Genomic DNA, 21,922 nt, shown 5'->3' with positions numbered 1-21,922 from the left:
TATATGTTTTCGTCAGCTGTATGATTAAGCAAAAGCCTTGGTCTGATGGGTGCATATATGAGAATACTGGTCAAGCTGTTAACAGCAAAGCATCATAAGCTGTAGACCATTGTTGTCTGTTATTATGTGAAGTGTGATTGCTTGCATATAGAATTTTTTGTTTAAGATATTTCTGCTGTGTTATGTAAGAAGACGTGTAAGTACATGATGTTTCCTTAATTTATTAGCTCTTTTTGTAGATAGTCTTTTTTCAGTACTCATTTGTGTAGTTTTGAAACTGCCAGGCTGTCTCATTATAATGTCTTAGTTGTCAGTATATTTCTCACATAATTTTTTAATAATGCAGGTTGTTGGAAGAACTGTGCAGCAGTAAATCTGAAAGCTGCCAAAAGTTTGTGAAAGAAAATTTATCAGATTTGAAGGCACTTTTGATTACCTCACTTTCAAAGTCTGCTCCATCAAGCAAAGGGGTAAGTCATTCAGTTTGATTTATTGTATCTTGTGGTTATTTGGAGAATAGTACTTTTTATTTATGCATTTCTCTAATACGAAACAGGTTAGATTTTCATGGGCCATACAGTACAATGGATTTGTGTATAAAAGAGCAAATTTGCAGTTGCTACTTTGAATGTTCATACAGAAATATTTCCGTGGAAGGTAACTCATAGTTATTGTGTTACTTCACTTGCGGTACAACACTGGATGTCTTATATAACACAAATCGTTCCTTATGCAGTTGGTAAGAAATGTTATGACAGCAGGTCCATGTAATTCACTTGAAAATAAAGGATGATTTAGTATAAAAAACAGTACCAGTGATCTCCCTGAGCAATCAGCTAATGAAATATTTGTAAGTATCAATGGGTGGTTCACTGCAGATGGATTGTCACTGAATTTTGACAAGGCCCAGTACATACAGTTTAGTACCTCACAAAGAATACCAGACTCTATAAGTGTAATGTATTAAAACAATGAAATTAAGCTGTAGATAGTGTCAAATTTTTAGGGCTACAAATTGACCTCAACCTAAATTGGAAAACTTACATTCTAGACTTAATGAAACGCCTTAGTTCAGCTACATTTGCAGTACACATGATAGCAGAAATAGGTGATTTCAAAATGAAGAAGTTAGTTTATTCGGCCTACTCCCATTCACTAATGAGTTATGGAATCATCTTTTGGGGAAAATCCTCTCACAGAGAGAACATTTTCAAAATTCAGAAAAGAGTCATTAGAATTATTTCTGGTGTCAGTCCTAGATCATTATGCAGAGACTCTTTAAGAAACTTGGTATTCTAACTAATACTTACTCACTGATGTTCTTTGTCATTTCCAACATGTCTCTTTTTACACAAAATAGTGCAAAACATGATTATAATACCAGAACCAATAACTGTCTGTATAAGGACTATAAAAGCTTAAGATTAATATAGAAAGGAGTCGAATGCATGGGTACTCATATATTTAATAACTTACCAGAGCATATCGAAGGTCTTGTAAGTGATAAAGTTCGGTTTCAAAGCGAATTAAAGAACTTCCTGTTGGCCAACTCCTTCTACTCCATCGATTAATATCTTCACAAGGATTATAGCTCATAACTCTCCCTGCATTAGAATTGTATAATATCCTTCTATCTGAATTAAAAAAAAAAAAAAAAGACTTTCCACATCCCAGAGACTCCTCTCCAAGGGATCCGTGGAAAATGATAAATGTAATGTAATAAAATGTATCTAAATTCGGTGGTATGGTAATGTACTGCTTTATTAAGTTCACCAAGTTGTTTTGTCAGTGAAGATGAGATGAAGAGTTCGTAGCCTGTCAGTGAAATATTTAAAGTCAGCACTCTAATGTCCAACATTCTTCCAGTGTGTAGACTACTCCTCAGGCAGGCAATTCTGGTTGGGTACCCCTAGATACCATAATGTCTTCACTGGATTTTCATAGGCTAGGCACATTTCCTAAGGAATACACAAGACCATGTACTGACATAATTATTGTATTATACTTTTCTGATTCAGGTCACACAAATATTTGTATGGCCTGGAGCTGAAAATTACACAAAAAAATTTTTTCACACGATGTTTTCTTGCTATGAAATTTGTTATACAAGGGAGTAGATGGGTGCCAAAGAATGCCAGTATGGAGAATAGTGAGTTGTACTAATAATTTGTATTTCAGATCTGTGATTTTTGGCTGGAGCACCTCATGGGTACATATTTTCCCCCAAGGAAATGTACTTTTTTGGTGTTGAAATTCAGGTCTTATTTATAATTTTTCCATCCAGTTGTTCAAGAAGATTTGTGTAGTATTTGCCAGTTATTGCTTCAACCTCCAGGAGGTGATCGATAAAAAACAAAGGCAGCAGTAGTTTTCAGATAAATTGACTGAAAGTTTGTTTCCTGCTTTCACTTCCAGGGTCTTCATATTCACCCACAGCGTTAATGGTTATTTCGTTTTTAGCAGGAAGTCACATATAACTGTGTAACCTTGCTGATAAACTCGTTCTGATATTTGCTTTTGTTCAATATTCAAAAAATTCATCATAATTTTTTGTAGTTAATTCCTGTAGTAAACTATACAATACAATGATGTGCCTATCATATCAACTATTTAGTCATCCAATACCATGTTACACACCTTCTCAATGTTTCTGTCTGTGGCTGTAGTTTTGTTAGGTTCTTCATGTGAATCATCATCAAGAGAAGTTATGACTCATTTTAATTTCACCTCACATTTCATAACTTCTTAAAATGAAGGTGCCTAGTCCTTATAAACCTTCACCAACATTATATTATAAATTTCTGTAGACATTAAACTTTCAAAATAAATAATTTCTAAGGATCAGTTTTCCAGTTCAGTATGAATGAAACACATCCCACACAACTACTCAAAAAAATTCTAATGTATACCATCAAAACTGCTAAAATGTTGTTATGCTGTAACTAGTTTTCACAATTTAAGTAACCATCTAGAAGACTTGATGATTTAAATTGTGTTTACCATATTTTGTACTTAAATTATGTCAGATGATGACATAAATAGTTGAAACTAGTTGCAGTCTGATAGTTTTAGCAGCTTTTGGTGGTGCAACTAAAAGTGTGTCTTCTTAAACTGTGGAGCACAACCTAAAGAAAACTTTAAAAGCTGTCTAAACAAAATTCTTCCACTACTTAAACATAACAAAACATTTTTTTGTTGTTACAAACAACATCCTATGTCAGTACTTGAACTCTCCACCTACCCTCATAGTATTTCCTTGAGATTTCAGCATTCTGAATTTGAAATGTATAACCAGTATACTTAACCCTCTGAAAGAATCTTTTTGAGAAGTATAAACTGGCATTGAAAGATCATTTCTCCCATGGCACGTGAAGCTTTTACAGTGCCAGTAACTTATTGTATTTAAAATCAATAAGTATCAGCAATGAATCAGTTCTCAGCATATCCATGATATTGTTACATAGCCATGTTTCTTATTCTGTTCCCACTGCAGAATTTGATTAGTTCTGCAAGCCATTTATTCACATCGACCATTGATGTACGTGAGGGTAATATTATGGGAATGGAAGAGGACATAGATGAAATGAATGAGATACGATACTGTGTGAAGAATTTGACAGAGCACTGAAAGATATAAGTTGAAACAAGGCCACAGGGGTAGACAGCATTCCATTAGAACTACTGATAGCCTTGGGAGAGCCAACCATGACACAACTCTACCAACTGGTGAGCAAGATGTATGAGACAGGCAAAATATCCTCAGACTTAAAGAAGGATACAACAATTCCAATCCCAAAGAAAGCAGATGTTGACAGGTGTGAAAATTACTGAAGTATAAGTTTAATAAGTCACAGCTGCAAAATACTGGTACAAATTCTGTACAGATGAATGGAAAAATCGGTAGAAGCCGACCTCGGGGCAGATCAGTTTGGATTCCGTAGAAATTTTGGAACACGCGAGGCAGTACTGACCCTACGACTTATATTAGAAGATAGATTAAGGAAAGACAAACCTAATTTTCTAGCATTTGTAGACTTAAAGAAATCTTTTGATAGTGTTGACTGGAATACTGAAGGTGACAGGAGTCAAATACAGGGAGCTAAAGGCTATTTACAATTTGTACAGAAACCAGATGGCAGTCATAAGAGTCGAGGGGCATGAAAGGGCAGCATTGGTTGGGAATGGAATGAGACAGGGTTGTAGTCTATCCCCGATGTTATTCAATCTGTATATTGAGCAAGAAGTGAAGAAAACAAAAGAAAAATTCAGAGTAGGAATTAAAAGTCATGGAGAAGAAATAAAAACTTTGGGGTTTTGCCGATGACATTGTAATTCCGTCAGAGATAGCAAAGGACCTGGAAGAGCAGTTGAATGGAATGAACAGTGTCTTGAAAGGAGGATATAAGATGAAAATCAACAAAACCAAATTAAGGATAATGGAATGTAGTTGCATTAAATCAGGTGATGCTGAGGGAATTAGATTAGGAAATGAGACACTTAAAGTAGTAAAGGAGTTTTGCTATTTGGGGAGCAAAATAACTGATGATGGTCGGAGTAGAGAGGATATAAAATGTAGACTGGCAATGGCAAGGAAAGCGTTTCTGAAGAAGAGAAATTTGTTAACATCGAGTATAGATTTAAGTGTCAGGAAGTCGTTTCTGAATGTATTTGTATGGAGTGTAGCCATGTATGGAAGTGAATCATGGACGGTAGACAGTTTAGAAAAGAAGAGAATAGAAGCTTTTGAAATGTGCTGCAGAAGAATGCTGAAGATGTGATGGGTAGATCACGTAACTAATGATGAGGAACTGAACAGATTGGGGGGGGGGGGGGGGGGGGGGAAGAGAAATTTGTGGCACAATCTGACTAGAAGAAGGGATCAGATGGTAGGCCATGTTCTGAGGCATCAAGGGATCACCAATTTAGTATTGGTGGGAAGTGTGGAAGTTATAAATCATAGAGGGAGACAAAGGGATGAATACACTAAGAAGATTCAGAAAGATGTAGGTTGCAGTAGTTACTCAGAGATGGAGAAGCTTGGACAGGATAGGGTAGCATCGATAGATGCATCAAACCAGTCTCTGGACTGAAGACCATAACAACAACAATAAAAACTGTTTATCATTGGTAAGTTGCTCAAACAAAAGTGTGCAGTTTCTAAGCTTCTATTTTAAAATGTTGCTGTTGTCATCGTCGTCGTCTTCAGTCTTAAGAGGAGACTGATGCAGCGCTTGATGCTAGTCTATGCTGTGTCTGCATAACTATTTAAGGTATAGCTGCTCAAATTTGCTTTTGCAAATACATTTCAAAATACGTCATATCAACTATTTAATCACCCAATACCATGTTACACACCTTCTCAATGTTCTTGTCTGTGGCTGCAGTTTTGTTAGGTTCTTCATGTGAATCATCAAGAGAAGTTATGCCACATTTTAACTTACCTCGCATTTCTTAACTTATGTTTATTATTACACTGAGATAGTAACCAAAACTCATATCTCTTTCATGTCATTTTTGTCACTAGTAGTATGCTGGAAGAGTGGTTAGATGTCTTCAAATATTTAGGAACTAATATCAGTAATTTAGGATTAAAGGAAACCATACACTAACAGAAGCATTGAGTCATCAACAGGTCCCTTCCCTGCCCCCCTCCCCCTCCCCCTCCTCCTCCCCCTCACCTCCTCCCCGCCCCCCCCCCCCACACACACACACAGAGAGAGAGAGAGAGAGAGAGAGAGAGAGAGAGAGAGAGAGAGAGAGAGAGAGGAATTAGCTAATAAGGATTTTGGTAAATCGGCATATGTTTCTCCTTCTTCCTTGTCATTGTATACTCGTAACAGGAGGAAAATATCTGTTAACGAATCTGTATTCATTTGGGTTAAAGGCAAAGGTGTATGTGAATATGTAAAATTTGTTGGTGATTGTACTGTATATTTTCATAAATAAATTTTTTTTTTTTTTGCAAACTGATCTGTAGTGTAGCTTAGAACCGGACATGGGTACATCTAGAACCGGGGGGCTCAAGGAGGCAACAGCATGTCACGCCACAAAGGCGGCTGACGCAATCCGCCGACCTACTTACGTAATCTTTGCAGCGCGCCTGGCTGGCGCACAGCGGACGCGAGCACCTAGAACAACTAGTGCTCGCATCCGGGATAACGCTCCGCCAGCAGGCAGAAATATTCTAAGTCCGAATCAAGGTCACGCGTGTTCGGACATGTATATAAGCGAGTGAATGCCGCGTAGTGGCTATGTCGCGCTGCTGCTGCTGCACAGGCAACTGCATTGAACGGTGCCAAGATGCCTTACAGAAGATATCGCCGCCGTTCTAAACAGACAGTCTACAAGACCATCGAGAACATCGAATTTGCTACAACAGCTGGAGACAAGAAGAATCGTATTCCAGTTAAGTCTGTCGCTGCACAAGCTCTGCTGGATGGTCCTGCTGTTTTCGTCGGTTGTAGACTTGTGCGCCCGTGTTTGCCCTACATATTTAGAAACTACTACAGTGGACAGTGGAATCTCTGTATGTTTTGGAAAGGATGAGAAATTTTGAGCGCCATAATCAGGGAAAAATACTACCGAAAAATAACTAATTTCATAATAATTCAATTTTTTTGTCAGTGAAAATGCAGAATTAAGGGTACCATATTTGTGTAACATGCAGTCTCATAATGCCACACTCCTTGACATGCTATGTCAATAAATTAGTAGTCATTTTGTGGTCATGCTCAAAATATCACACCTAGAAACTTAAAATTATGTGTTAGTGTGCAAGAAGCAAAAATGTGTTAAATACAGTGACATTGGCTAAATGTAATATATCGGATGTGTATGCATATGCCATTTGCCCATTGGAATGCAGGAAACTGAAGTGATGTGAGAGCCTAATCTTTAGCATCCAAAATATATACACATGTGATTTAGAAAAATAAAAGTTGACTAAAAGTGCAATTTTGATTCAAATAAACATTGTTCATTTAGCATCTCTCCATTAGTGAATCATTACTGCTAACTGAATAGGGGTTGTCATTTCAACAAACTATTGGTATGTTGAACATCTTGTTAGCACAACTACACTGTAGGAAAATAACATACAGTGCATAGCCCTGTCTTCACAATTGTTTGAAGAATGTATCAATAGTTAACTGTTTCTTGTACCCTACTTTTAATGTTGTATTGTCCATCTTAGTTAACATGTTCATCAGTTCTTCTTCATTGACTTCAAAACTCATGACATATGCTTAACTGTGTTTATAGCTTCAAAAGCTTTTGATATTGTAGGAACTGATAATGATTCTGACTCGTCCTCATCTTCACTTTCTTCTTATTCCTCTGCCATCTGTTCCTGAAACACCAAATCAAACAATGGAAAATCCACATGGAAATATCAACAATGTTGGAATAGACGGTTTACTACTTGCGGTAAAGAATACATGTTAAGTTGCAGAAATGCTTAATAAAAAGACACATACACAAAGCTTACAGTCTTAGCCTTCACCAGAAAAAGAGAAACACACACCATTCATACACACAAGCAAGCACATGTCACACACACATCATTGCCAACTCTGGCCAGAATGCAACTATCACATGGGATGCCGGCAGCAATATAGAGGGGGCAGGGAAGGGAAGGGATAGTAGTGTGTGGTCGGGGGATGGAGGAACACTGTGTGGTGGAGAGTGCGGGGTCTAGAATGCCAACAGGCACTGCATCAGGATATTGTGGGGCAGGGAGGTGGAGAGAAAAGTTGCAAAAAAGGAGAGGACCGGGGAAAGACGGGTGGGTGCATTGGCCGAGGGCAGCATACAAAGAGGCGCTGTGATGTGAAAGGGGAAGAGATGATAGGTCAGATAGGGTGGAAACTGTTGGGTGCATGGTGTGGAGACGATATGTTACCATAGATTGAGCCTGGCCTAATTATGAGAGCGGAGAACGTGTTGTAATGATAACTGCCATCTTTGCAGTTCGGAAAAGTCTGGTGGTAGAGAGGAGGATCCAGTTGTCCTGGGTAGTGAAACAGCCATTGAAGTCAAGTGGGCTATGTTTAGCTGTATGTTGTGCCACAGGATGGTCTACTTTGCTCTTGACCACACTTTGGTAGTGGTTGTTCATCCTTGTGGAAAGCTGATTGGCAGTCATACCAATATAAAAATCTATGCAGTGGTTGCAGAAGGGCTCGTAAATGACACTGTAGCTTTCACAGGTGACCCGGCTGCTGATGGGGTAGGCATGATGATAGCTAATCAAAGCTATTGCGAAGTATAGATTATGGAGATATCATCAGTGGACCTGAACCAAGGTTTGGTGTTTTGGGAGGCTGGGAAGGTTTCCTCTAGGTGGCCCATGAAGAGGTGGGTGTGGAGGGTACCATGCGGGTGCCCATGGCTGTGACGCATATTTGTTTGTATATCTTCCCTTCAAAGCAGAAGTAACAGTGGGTTAAGATAAAGTTAGTAACTTATATGAGGAATGAGGTAGTGGATTTGGAATCTGAAGGATGTTGAAAAAGGTAATGTTTATTAGTGGTAAGATTATGGGCATGACAGATATATAGGCAGGTGGTGTCTATGGAGATGATTAGAGGTCTAGGAAGTAAAGGGATTGGTGAGGTGGAGAGTCAGCAAAGGAAGTGGTTGGTATCTTTGATGTGTGAGGCTAGATTACGAGCAGTTGCCTGGAGGTGAGGTCCGAAATTCTTTCAGTGGATGTACAAAAACCAGCCACAATGGAGTGTCCAGGATTGTTGGGTTTGTGTATTTTAGTGAGCATGTAGAAGTTGGTTATGTGGGATGCCATAGGATTGAGGAGGAAAATGGATACATTGAGGTTCTGTGAAGGGCTAAGGCCTTACGCAGAGGTGGGAGGTTATGTTGGCCTTCCAGGATGGGGTGCACAGCACACTGGTCAGTGGATGTGTTTCTTATTTCTAACTTCCAGCATTGCATCGCAGGCATGCAAGAATTGTTCCAATGTAGTTGTTGTTGCCCATAATTCTCATTTCATGTGTATTTACACAGAAATGTCCACACATTTTTGAAGGATCATAGACTCTTCACTTTTCCACTTATGTTTGGTAGCAACTTACCCACTCCATAATGAAACAATTAGCCTCACTTTACTAAATTTTATGCCACAACATTTGTCTCCTCTGAACTCGAGAGCTATTGTTAGGCAGAAGGCAAACAAATAAGCCTGTTTATCTGCATTAGAAACATCATTGCGACTGTAGTTTCCTGTGATTGATGGAAGAGTACTTTTTCCAAGTGTCAATGTTCATGCTTCCAGCCTGTCTTGAGCACATTTATATGTTAAATTGTGTATGTCCGTGAACCTGTAGATCAAACCATTTGATGCTTTGAAATCAGCGATTTGCCAACTTTTATGCTACATAAATAACTTTAGGTCAAATCAGTGTACCTTCGCTTGGAATGTTTGAAGCACGAGCTTGCAGAAAATAGCCTTATCAAATGCAGTAAAGTTACATTGAGAGCATTAAGAGAATGGTAGCAAGATTCTCAAACTAATCAAAGATATGGGGAAACAAAGTCCATTTCATAATCACAATACACAATATATTCACCAGCTCAAAAAAGTTAAGAGCTCAACGTGATGATTTACAAATTATCACACATGATACAAAGAATAGTAACTCATACTCCATCTACACTATTCTGTAATACAAGTGGAAGAAGTTAGAGTCCTACTCTGGAGCACATTCGGGCCTCTCAAAATATAAAGTACCTTCAGAAGTTAAAGTATGGTAGTGGCCATTCATCACCCAGAATAAAGCACCTCCATGTTCGAATGCCACTCATTACCACAGGCAGGTCTGCCTCCTTCCAGAACTCGCATAAAAGTCTCCAGAATCACTCTCTTGAGATTTTCATTTGAAAAAGTCCCTGGCTCCACTTGACTTCCGTAGTTTGTCACTACTGTCTGCTTTTCCATTGGCTGAAGGCTGTCCCACCAAAACTACATCTATCTTGAGTTCTACAGACATCATTTGACTCAACGTTACCACTTCCCAGACTAATCTAATGAATTACAAAAATATTTAAATAAAAAAATGTTATAAACACTCAGTTACACCTAGGCCTATTCAAAATAAATACAAATAAAAGTTTGTCTGTAAACAAGTAAGCCAATATTCTTGTGCAAATGTACTTATGTTAAATGATAGTGACTTTTTGTAAAATATTGTTCAAACAGTTATTTATGCCCCCATGAGAGAAGCATCTTCTGGTTATATTTTCAGTTGTGGTGTGCAGTAATGCATGCGACTGACCACTTGTAAATTAACATAGATTTTTTTAATAGCACTTGCAATCAGCGTTTAAGTAAAGTTACTGGCAAAACAGCAAACTGTTCATTAAATAACTACACAAGTATGACAATATGTGAGGTATTCATGCTGTATTCATTTACTGCGTAATTGTGGAGGATACGATGTTCTGACAAATGTTTGCATAATGAAAAGATATAAACACACAACAAATCAGGAAATAAAGTAGATACCTATATGTAGCTTTCAAAGATGATAGCTAATAGTTACAGTGCAATGCTATCATCTCTTATATCATACGGTGAAATTGCGTGAAATGTTGAGAAGTTCTTAATTCAGAGGTTCATAATGAAAATGTTTATTCGCTGTGAAATATTAACTTCTGTAGTTTTAAAGATACTGAAGAAAAAAATAGTCAAAATGGCTTCAAATTCTATTCAGGTTTTCTTTAGCACTTGACTGTAAATTATCATAGATTCTCAGAGAGTTGTACGGAGCCATCTTTCAACTTGTCTGACACTCTGCCCTTTTTTGGACGTTGTCTGGTCTCTTAAGTGTCAAAATACCCAATACCGGAATTCACCCCCCCCCCCTCCCCCCCCCCCCCCCCCCCATGAACCATGGACCTTGCCGTTGGTGGTGAGGCTTGCGTGCCTCAGCGATACAGATGGCCGTACCGTAGGTGCAACCACAACGGAGGGGTATCTGTTGAGAGGCCAGACAAACGTGTGGTTCCTGAAGAGGGGCAGCAGCCTTTTCAGTAGTTGCAGGGGCAACAGTCTGGATGATTGACTGATCTGGCCTTGCAACATTAACCAAAACGGCCTTGCTGTGCTGGTACTGCGAACGGCTGAAAGCAAGGGGAAACTACAGCCGTAATTTTTCCCGAGGACATGCAGCTTTATATAATTAAATGATGATGGCATCCTCTTGGGTAAAATATTCCGGAGGTAAAATAGTCCCCCATCCGGATCTCCAGGCGGGGACTACTCAGGAGGATGTCGTTATCAGGAGAAAGAAAACTGGCGTTCTACGGATCGGAGCGTGGAATGTCAGATCCCTTAATCGGGCAGGTATGTTAGAAAATTTAAAAAGGGAAATGGATAGGTTAAAGTTAGATATAGTGGGAATTAGTGAAGTTCGGTGGCAGGAGGAACAAGACTTCTGGTCAGGTGACTACAGGGTTATAAACACAAAATCAAATAGGGGTAATGCAGGAGTAGGTTTAAGAATGAATAGGAAAATAGGAATGCGGGTAAGCTACTACAAACAGCATAGTGAACGCATTATTGTGGCCAAGATAGATACGAAGCCCACACCTACTACAGTAGTACAAGTTTATATGCCAACTAGCTCTGCAGATGATGAAGAAATTGAAGAAATGTACGATGAAATAAAAGAAATTATTCAGATAGTGAAGGGAGACGAAAATTTAATAGTAATGGGTGACTGGAATTTGAGTGTAGGAAAAGGGAGAGAAGGAAACATAGTAGGTGAATATGGATTGGGGCTAAGAAATGAAAGAGGAAGCCGCCTAGTAGAATTTTGCACAGAGCACAACATAATCATAGCTAACACTTGGTTTAAGAATCATGAAAGAAGGTTGTATACGTGGAAGGACCCTGGAGATACTAAAAGGTATCAGATAGATTATATAATGGTAAGACAGAGATTTACTAACCAGGTTTTAAGTTGTAAGACATTTCCAGGGGCAGATGTGGACTCTGACCACAATCTATTGGTTATGACCTGTAGATTAAAACTGAAGAAACTGCAAAAAAGTGGGAAATTAAGGAGATGGGACCTGGATAAACTGAAAGAACCAGAGGTTGTACAGAGTTTCAGGGAGAGCATAAGGGAACAATTGACAGGAATAGGGGAAAAAAATACAGTAGAAGAAGAATGGGTAGCTCTGAGGGATGTAGTAGTGAAGGCAGCAGAGGATAAAGTAGGTACAAAGACGAGGGCTGCTAGAAATCCTTGGGTAACAGAAGAAATATTGAATTTAATTGATGAAAGGAGAAAATATAAAAATGCAGTAAATGAAGCAGGCAAAAAGGAATACAAACGTCTCAAAAATGAGATCGACAGGAAGTGCAAAATGGCTAAACAGGGATGGCTAGAGGACAAATGTAAGGATGTAGAAGCTTATCTCACTAGGGGTAAGATAGATACTGCCTACAGGAAAATTAAAGAGACCTTTGGAGAGAAGAGAACCACGTGTATGAATATCAAGAGCTCAGATGGCAGCCCAGTTCTAAGCAAAGAAGGGAAGGCAGAAAGGTGGAAGGAGTATATAGAAGGTTTATACAAGGGCGATGTACTTGAAGACAATATTATGGAAATGGAAGAGGATGTAGATGAAGACGAAATGGGAGGTACGATACTGCTTGAAGAGTTTGACAGAGCACTGAAAGACCTGAGTCGAAACAAGGCCCCCGGAGTAGACAACATTCCATTAGAACTACTTACGGCCTTGGGAGAGCCAGTCATGACAAAACTCTACCAGCTGGTGAGCAAGATGTATGAGACAGGCGAAATACCCTCAGACTTCAAGAAGAATATAATAATTCCAATCCCAAAGAAAGCAGGTGCTGACAGATGTGAAAATTACCGAACTATCAGTTTAATAAGCCACGGCTGCAAAATACTAACGCGAATTCTTTACAGACGAATGGAAAAACTGGTAGATGCAGACCTCGGGGAGGATCAGTTTGGATTCCGTCGAAATGTTGGAACACGTGAGGCAATACTGACCTTACGACTTATCTTAGAAGAAAGATTAAGAAAAGGCAAACCTACGTTTCTAGCATTTGTAGACTTAGAGAAAGCTTTTGACAATGTTGACTGGAATACTCTTTTTCAAATTCTAAAGGTGGCAGGGGTAAAATACAGGGAGCGAAAGGCTATTTATAATTTGTACAGAAACCAGATGGCAGTCATAAGAGTCGAGGGCCATGAAAGGGAAGCAGTGGTTGGGAAAGGAGTGAGACAGGGTTGTAGCCTCTCCCCGATGTTATTCAATCTGTATATTGAGCAAGCAGTAAAGGAAACAAAAGAAAAATTTGGAGTAGGTATTAAAATTCATGGAGACGAAATAAAAACTTTGAGGTTTGCCGATGACATTGTAATTCTGTCAGAGACGGCAAAGGACTTGGAAGAGCAGTTGAACGGAATGGACAGTGTCTTGAAAGGAGGATATAAGATTAACATTAACAAAAGCAAAACGAGGATAATGGAATGTAGTCAAATTAAATCGGGTGATGCTGAGGGAATTAGATTAGGAAATGAGACACTTATAGTAAAGGAGTTTTGCTATTTAGGAAGTAAAATAACTGATGATGGTCGAAGTAGAGAAGATATGAAATGTAGACTGGCAATGGCAAGGAAAGCGTTTCTGAAGAAGAGAAATTTGTTAACATCGAATATAGATTTATGTATCAGGAAGTCGTTTCTGAAAGTATTTGTTTGGAGTGTAGCCATGTATGGAAGTGAAATATGGACGATAACTAGTTTGGACAAGAAGAAAATAGAAGCTTTCGAAATGTGGTGCTACAGAAGAATACTGAAGATAAGGTGGATAGAGCACGTAGCTAATGAGGAGGTATTGAATAGGATTGGGGAGAAGAGAAGTTTGTGGCACAACTTGACTAGAAGAAGGGATCGGTTGGTAGGACATGTTTTGAGGCATCAAGGGATCACAAATTTAGCATTGGAGGGCAGCGTGGAGGGTAAAAATCGTAGAGGGAGACCGAGAGATGAGTACACTAAGCAGATTCAGAAGGATGTAGGTTGCAGTAGGTACTGGGTGATGAAGCAGCTTGCACAGGATAGAGTAGCATGGAGAGCTGCATCAAACCAGTCTCAGGACTGAAGACAACAACAACAACAACAACAAAAACAACAACAACAACCTCTTTCTGGTCACTTGTTCCTTGTCTCTGTACCTAATCTTGCGTGGAACAGCCATGTGACATCCCCACTTGCTCGCACCCATCCAAGATCCAAGCAACTTCACTTCTCCTCAGTACCAGCAGGAGGTGAACAAATAGCTTGTGCCCATACTCGTAATGATACAACTGGTGTTATGAGTGTGCCTCAGTGAAGATTTAATAGATAACACCCACCTGGTTTTTACGTATCTGGGAGTCCCATATCTTGCTGTACTGAAAAAAATGTAACTGGAAACTGTTGTTATGAAAGATTGTGTCAGATGTGGTCGACCAAACAATAAATGAATTTTCATAGTAGGTCATCACACTTCATTTGCACTGTTGTTGTTGACTGGCAGTTCCAGTTTTACAAATAACCATTTATACGGGTAGAAAGACATGTATTTATTCCTTTTCAGACACATATGGAAGAAAACTCATCAAACCACTTACCAAAGTCACAGCATTTGTTCAGTTTCACCATGGCGTAATGTACACCAACAGAAACATGAAGTAACGATGCACACAGAGTAGTTTTTAATGTGATCACCAAGATTAATAATATTGCTCAGAAAATAGTTTTAGTAGAATATTAGCACTTTAAAGTTAGCATGCTGACTAAAGAGCCTGGATAGTGTCATAAATGATAGAGATATGGTATAACTTAGTTTTTTTTTATGTTGTACCAAAATGTAAAATTTCACGGAAGTGTTATAATCTTGTTAAGCTGTTACCAGCTTTAATGTAAATCACCATCATGATGTGACACTGCAGTTATCTGGTCGCAGACTTTTGCTGTAACCAATATAACCTCTTGTGATCACTAATTAGATTTGACATGGAGATGTTAAACGAGTGCTTTCCAATCCGTGACTGGCAATTTTGGGGGAGAGGTGGCTATTTAAAGACCGGTGTAAGAATATGATATTTCTGAAACTAGTTAATGCTTTCTAGTTTGGCTAGGTTAGAGTTTATTATTCTGCATGTGCTCTAAGACTTAACTGTTTGCTTGTTGTAAGAAAAATGTTACAGGTTAATAATTCACAAAAGTTTAGGGAGCAATATTATACATGCATCATCTGATAGCTTCTATTTATGAGTATGGCATCCGTCTTAAAATAAATGTTTTATGATTCTACATTATACAAAATCTTAATTACTGAATGAATTAATTTGTGAGATGTGTAGTCCAATTCAAAAAAATTACAGCAATAAAATTATGTCATCAAAGTTCAGAATCTTGCAGTTTAATTCTAGGTAATTCAGTATATTTTTCTCAAAAAGTTGAGAGTATCTGCTTTTGAATGAGAGGGAACAGTACCTCCTATGCTGTCAAACTGCTCAAAATATTTTTTAGTGATATGCCGTTGTTGCAGCTTCAGTTAGCCATAACTTTTAATTACTCAGGCCTCTAATAAAACCATTTGCATAATTGTAGTCAGTAATATAAATATAAACCATTGAAATACAAGTGTACATACAGGGTGTTTCAAAAATGACCGGTATATTGGAAACGGCAATAAAAACTAAACGAGCAGCGATAGAAATACACCGTTTGTTGCAATATGCTTGGGACAACAGTACATTTTCAGGCCGACAAACTTTCGAAATTACAGTAGTTACAATTTTCAACAACAGATGGTGCTGCAAGTGATGTGAAAGATATAGAAGACAACGCAGTCTGTGGGTGGGCCACTCTGTACCTCGACTTTCTGCTGTAAGCGTGTGCTGTTCACAACGTGCAAGTGTGTTGTGGAAAACATGGTTTATTCCTTAGAACAGAGGATTTTTCTGGTGTTGGAATTCCACCGCCTAGAACACAGTGTTGTTGCAACAAGACGAAGTTTTGAACGGAGGTTTAATGTAACCAAAGGATACAATAAAGGATCTGTTTGAAAAATTTCAGCGGACTGGGAATGTGATGGAAAGGTTGGGCGAGCGCGTACAGCAACCACAGAGGGCAGTGCGCAGCTAGTGCAGCAGGTGATCCAACAGCGGCCTCGGGTTTCCGTTCGCTGTGTTGCAGCTGCAGTCCAAATGACGCCAACGTCCACGTATCGTCTCATGCGCCAGAGTTTACACCTCTATCCATACAAAATTCAAACGCGGCAACCCCTCAGCGCCGCTACCATTTCTGCACGAGAGACATTTGCTAACGATATAGTGCACAAGATTGATGACGGCGATATGCATGTGGGCAGCATTTGGTTTACTGACGAAGCTTATTTTTACCTGGACAGCCTCGTCAATAAACAGAACTGGCGCATATGGGGAACCGAAAAGCCCCATGTTGCAGTCCCATCATCCCTGCATCCTCAAAAAGTACTGGTCTGGGCCGCCATTTCTTCCAAAGGAATCATTGGCCCATTTTTCAGATCCAAAATGATTACTGCATCACACTATCTGGACATTCTTCGTGAATTTGTGGCGGTACAAACTGCCTTAGACGACACTGCGAACACCTCGTGGTTTATGCAAGATGGTGCCCGGCCACATCGCACGGCCGACGTCTTTAATTTCCTGAATGAATATTTCGATGATAGTGTGATTGCTTTGGGCTATCCAAAACATACAGGAGGCGGCGTGGATTCGCCAGACATGAACCCCTGTGACTTCTTTCTGTGGGGACACTTGAAAGACCAGGTGTACCGCCAGAATCCAGAAACAATTGAACAGCTGAAGCAGTACATCTCATCTGCATGTGAAGGCATTCCGCCAGACACGTTGTCAAAGGTTTCGGGTAGTTTCATTCAGAGACTACGCCATATTATTGCTACGCATGGTGGATATGTGGAAAATATCGTACTATAGAGTTTCCCAGACCGCAGCGCCATCTTTTGTTGACAATTGTAACTACTGTAATTTCGAAAGTTTGTCGGCCTGAAAATGTACTGTTGTCCCAAGCATATTGCAACAAACGGTGTATTTCTATCGGTGCTCGTTTAGTTTGTATTGCCGTTTCTAATATACCGGTCATTTTTGAAACACCCTGTATTACTTATTATGTATACAGCTGCAATAAGTATAGAGTGAAAAAGTGAAAAAAATTTGTTCTTGGGAGCAGAAAACATAGACTAAATTCTAACTGGCTAAATTTCACATAAGGCTGTATTTTTAAAATGTACTTTCTTCAGCACTGCTAGATTGAGACTTGGCTCATTTTGGAGTGCATTTACAACAAATCTGGATACACTGTCCTCATCTCATAATACAAAAATTGCGTGACATGTGTAATTGTGTATAGTACGGTTGAAAAAGTGTGTGAGCTCGCTGATGATACATGACAGAGTAATACTGACTGCTGTGGATGCGGGTGCACATTGAGTCTCATAGTGCACCAGCTTTCTCAGCAGTCTGTATCACTCTGTCGTCTATCGTCTCAGTGAAATGATGTCATTCCTCATTACAGAAGGTCTGATAACAGTATGTCCACTGTTCACTTTGGAAATGAAGAGCAGCTGTATAGATGCACAGACTTGTGTAGTGATGACTAGATTTGCACTGCCACAGGGGATGTGCCTGGAGTGGTAACTGATGACTTATACACCCTAAGAAAGTGCCTCCCCATTGTGGAGACTGTGATTAGTTGGCCAGACTACAAGTGCATGTGTACATAGATGTAAGATTTTACTGTAACAACATCAGTTCAGTGTTGCAGCATTAGCCCACCAGCTGCTTATGGTTATAAAACATTGTGTGGAAACTTTTACCTTAGGGAAACTCACCATTTCATGTATTTCTGTTTGTAGCCTCGGCTACGGTGTCTTATACATTTGATGAGAGAACTTGGGGAGCCTGACAATGAACTTGTTGAGCAAGTGATACCAGAAGCTGTCCTTTGCTGTAAAGACATAAATGAACGTTGTCGAACTGCTGCTTATGCACTGCTGGTTGAAGTTGGAGAAGCCATGCGGGTATGTATGCTTGCAAGTGATCACTTGAAATACATTGTGAAGCTTTCTTGCTACTAAGTTAATGAAATTTGATTGAGAGAGTCACATAACTAAATTTATCTTGCTTGCCAGTGGTAATTTTGCATGTCCTGTGTGTTGTTGAGCTCCATTTGATGGAACAAATTAAAAACATTCCATATATATCAGGAGTATCTTGAAATTAGCATTTTTAGTAGACTAACATGACATAAAACCATTAAATACAAATAATGTATTTTAATCTTATGTACCTCTCATAAAAGTTTTGTGCATATAAAGATATTGTTGAATATCTCGGAAAAGATTGACAAAACATTTTTAAATAGATATATAAAATGTCTATTCTAATAACTGTGGAAATATCAGTAGTTAAGAACTTGTATGAAGGCGAATCAGTTAGCCTTTGCCTCCACTGTAAATGCAGTGTCAACATATTACTGATCACATACTATAGACATTGGTTCCTGCCATCTACTAATGCACATGTGTGTTTAGAATCAGCTTCTAGCATTTGTGCCGAGTGCTGATCTGAAAGTCTTCCTACATTTTGTAACAACTGCGTTACTGCAAACAGGCTTAGAGAGGTGCAAAAATTATCTCACCATTCTTATATACATGGCACTAGTGACAACAATCATATTTTGATTCATTGAGGTATACTGAACATTATTTTTTACTTCTGACTATATCTTCATGAAAAGAAAGATGTTCTGTTGCTTGATTTTGCTATTGCATATCTGTTGCAATATTCTATAAGTATGTATCTTGTTTGCTAAATGATGGTTGACATGTGCTTTGAAGGTTCTCTGGAACGATACTGTCAACCTTGCCTCCATTATGTAGAATCTCTACACCTCATTAATGAACAGTGCATGCTTGTTTTCATATGATCAGCACTTGAGGATCCCATATTGATTCATGTGCGTGACCTGTTTGTTCTCCACAAATGTCATCATCTTTCGTGGCATGCAAAATATGTGTTGTTCATACTTTTTTTCAGAAGAAAAATTTTCGTCAATAAACTATGATATTAAAATTTCTGTTGGTGGTTGGTGTGGATGTCATCATTAGCAAGCAACTAGTGGAATAAGGATGGAGGCTTATGGTAGGAACCAAATTTTGACTCTGTTAGGAGCAAGTCTTTAAAAATATCTAAATGGGCAGCATGATGGAATTAAGTTGTGTTTGATATGCATTTTCTTTAAATGAGTTCTCACAGTTATTTCTCAAGTTAGCATAGATTTCATTTTCTTCCAGTACATTAAGTAAGATGACTCTGTTCGTTCTCTAAATATCATATTGACAATGTGTTCACCATATCCTGTCTTATAACTAACTTCGCACATATGAGGTCGGTCCAAAAAGTTCTGGAACTTTGTCCATAAAATTTTTATTATGCTTACCCTTTACTTATTGTGCATGGTTTTCCTTTGGAATACTATCCTCCAAAATTGATACAGTGCTCCTAATGTTGTTTCCACTTCTACAAGCAGTCTTGGTATGCCACTTGCTGGATTGTCTGCAAATTTTTGTACACCCGTGTTTCATCAGCATTTATGATTTTCTTAAGAAACATCTCTTGCTCAGAGTTGTGGGATGAACTTGGTGGCAGCACGATGCTTTCCAAAATGCTGTATCAGGGTTTCATGACATGATACAACTAAAATATTACATGCTTCTGCAATCTCTCGGACAGTCTGTCTTCGATTGGCATGCACAGTTTCAGTGATGTTCTTGACATGAAAGTCATCAGTAGATGTCGAAGAGCATCCTGAATGAGGGTCATCTTTAACTTTCATCCGCCCATTTTTAAATCATGTGAACTATTTGTAACATCATGTATGGCTTAAGCACTCATCACCATAAGCTTCCTGCATCATTTGGGGCATCATCTCTGTAAAGGATTTATTAAGATTCACGCAAAATTTAATATACAAAATTTAATTCAGAGGGATTGCTCCTCTACTCTGTCATCTCAAAATTCACAAACTGTGTGACACAGATTCAGATGGCACAGGATGTGTGAAGCAGTGTTGAAGTCGAGCTTGTTGTGCTCAGTGGTAAACTCTGCCACTGAATGGTCAACTTTGCTTTTGTCCACAATTTGTAGGGGGGCATTCATTTGGGTGGACAGCTTGTTGGTGGTCACATCCATAAAGAGGCTGTACAGAAGTTACTGCAGGGGTGCTGTATGTACATAACTGCTTTCACAAGTATTCCAGCCTCTGATAGGACAGGATGCGCTTGTGACAAGAGTAGAATAGACTGCACTTACATCAGCTACAGGGTTATGACCAATGTGATGTTCGTCAGGTGTGTAATCTGAATCTTTGTGACTCATAAATTGTTATCTCAAAATGTTTCTTGTGTCCACAGAATATTCTAACTATAAATGAACAAGTAAGCACACACAATGTGCATGTCTGCTAAATTTATAAAGTGAAAATAAGACATTCGAATATAACAATGAAAACAATCAATTTTTGACAAAATAATTTAATTGGATGGATAGAAAATCTACTCACCAAGTGGCAGCAGAACTCACATGTACAAGAAGGCTGTAATCAGGCAAGCTTTTGGAGCCAGTGGCTCCTTCTTCAGGCAGAAGGGTTGAAGGGGAAGGAAGAGGAGTGAGGGAAAAGGACTTGAGAGGTCTAGGAAAAGAGATAGATTTTGAGAAAGTCATCCAGAACTGTGGGTCAGGGGAGACTTACTGCATGGGATGAGAAGGAAAGAACCAGTCTTTCCTTCTCATCCTGTGTGATAAATCTCCCCTGACCATATTTGTGTTCTGCTGCCACTTGGTGAGTAGATTTTTTATCTATCCAATTAAATTATTTAGAAATGTGAATATGTATGATTTCTTATGACTGCTTGTAGAGCCCTAAGATGTATGTGGGAGTTACAAATGTATGTTCTGCATTGTGGAACACCATCTTAACCTGCATGATAGGATATTATGCCTGTCAGCCTTTCTCATTTCCTGCAGTCACAGTAATATTTAGCTACATGCTTAAGTGTTTGTAATACTTCTTTCTCATCTGGTAAGTAGTATCAGCAGTGTTGTTAGATGTTAGTGGTTCATGAAAAAGTCGGGCAGTCCTATATTTAATGTGTAATGTTGAACTCCCACATTAGACTTCTTTTAATGCTTACTACTTTTCCTATAGCAGTGTGGTAAACATAATTGATTATTTTAATGTTCAGGCACTTCGCGTGGTGTTAATTTTTGACAAGCAAACATCATTGGTACACAATCATTATGTTTCTCAGAAATTGTTAATGTTATCTTAATATTAGTTTTGTTCTTCTGAATTTTGATTAAGAGAATGTGTTTCACTTTTATTGTAAGATATTTTTCCACACTCCTATGATGATCTATCCACATTTTTAAAGATGTATGTGCGATACTACATCTGTTGTTGGTTGAAGGTGCAAAAATGTGTTTCTTATCTATAAATATAGACTGCATAAAATTTGCTCATGATAAGATGTCCCATTAATGAGAACTGTGTTCAGGAAATTGATTAGTGACAGTGTTCCTGTCAACCTTTCTTTTTTTCTAAAGTAGGAATGGTTCTCTCGTTTAGTTCAATGATTTCTGTGTACTTTGTCTTTATTGCGGTTTCATTTCTCTCCACTATGCACAGGACCCTGCATTGGCTTATACAAGGTGTCCCAAGAGGAATGTCAGTATTCAGTGGTGTGACAGGAATGATCGTTCGAAGCAAAAAATTCTACTAAACGTGGCCACTAAAACACAGACTTTAAG

The 21,922-nt window shown here is 38.7% G+C and overlaps 1 protein-coding gene across 1 annotated transcript in view; it reads left to right on the top strand.

Annotated features, from left to right (window-relative positions):
* LOC126355732 (RRP12-like protein) overlaps positions 1–21,922 on the top strand; it is a 157,211-nt gene that overhangs the window by 108,121 nt on the left and 27,168 nt on the right. Inside the window, exons 14-15 of the mRNA XM_050006101.1 lie at positions 347–470; positions 17,968–18,132. Of these exons, the coding sequence (XP_049862058.1) occupies positions 347–470; positions 17,968–18,132 (289 nt within the window). The remainder of the gene's footprint in view (positions 1–346; positions 471–17,967; positions 18,133–21,922) is intronic.

This window comes from Schistocerca gregaria, chromosome 3 (assembly GCF_023897955.1).
Source record: "Schistocerca gregaria isolate iqSchGreg1 chromosome 3, iqSchGreg1.2, whole genome shotgun sequence".
NCBI classification, from domain to species: Eukaryota; Metazoa; Arthropoda; class Insecta; order Orthoptera; family Acrididae; genus Schistocerca; species Schistocerca gregaria.
The sequence above is the reverse complement of the archived record's forward strand: the minus strand, read 5'-3'. Positions and strand labels throughout refer to the sequence as shown.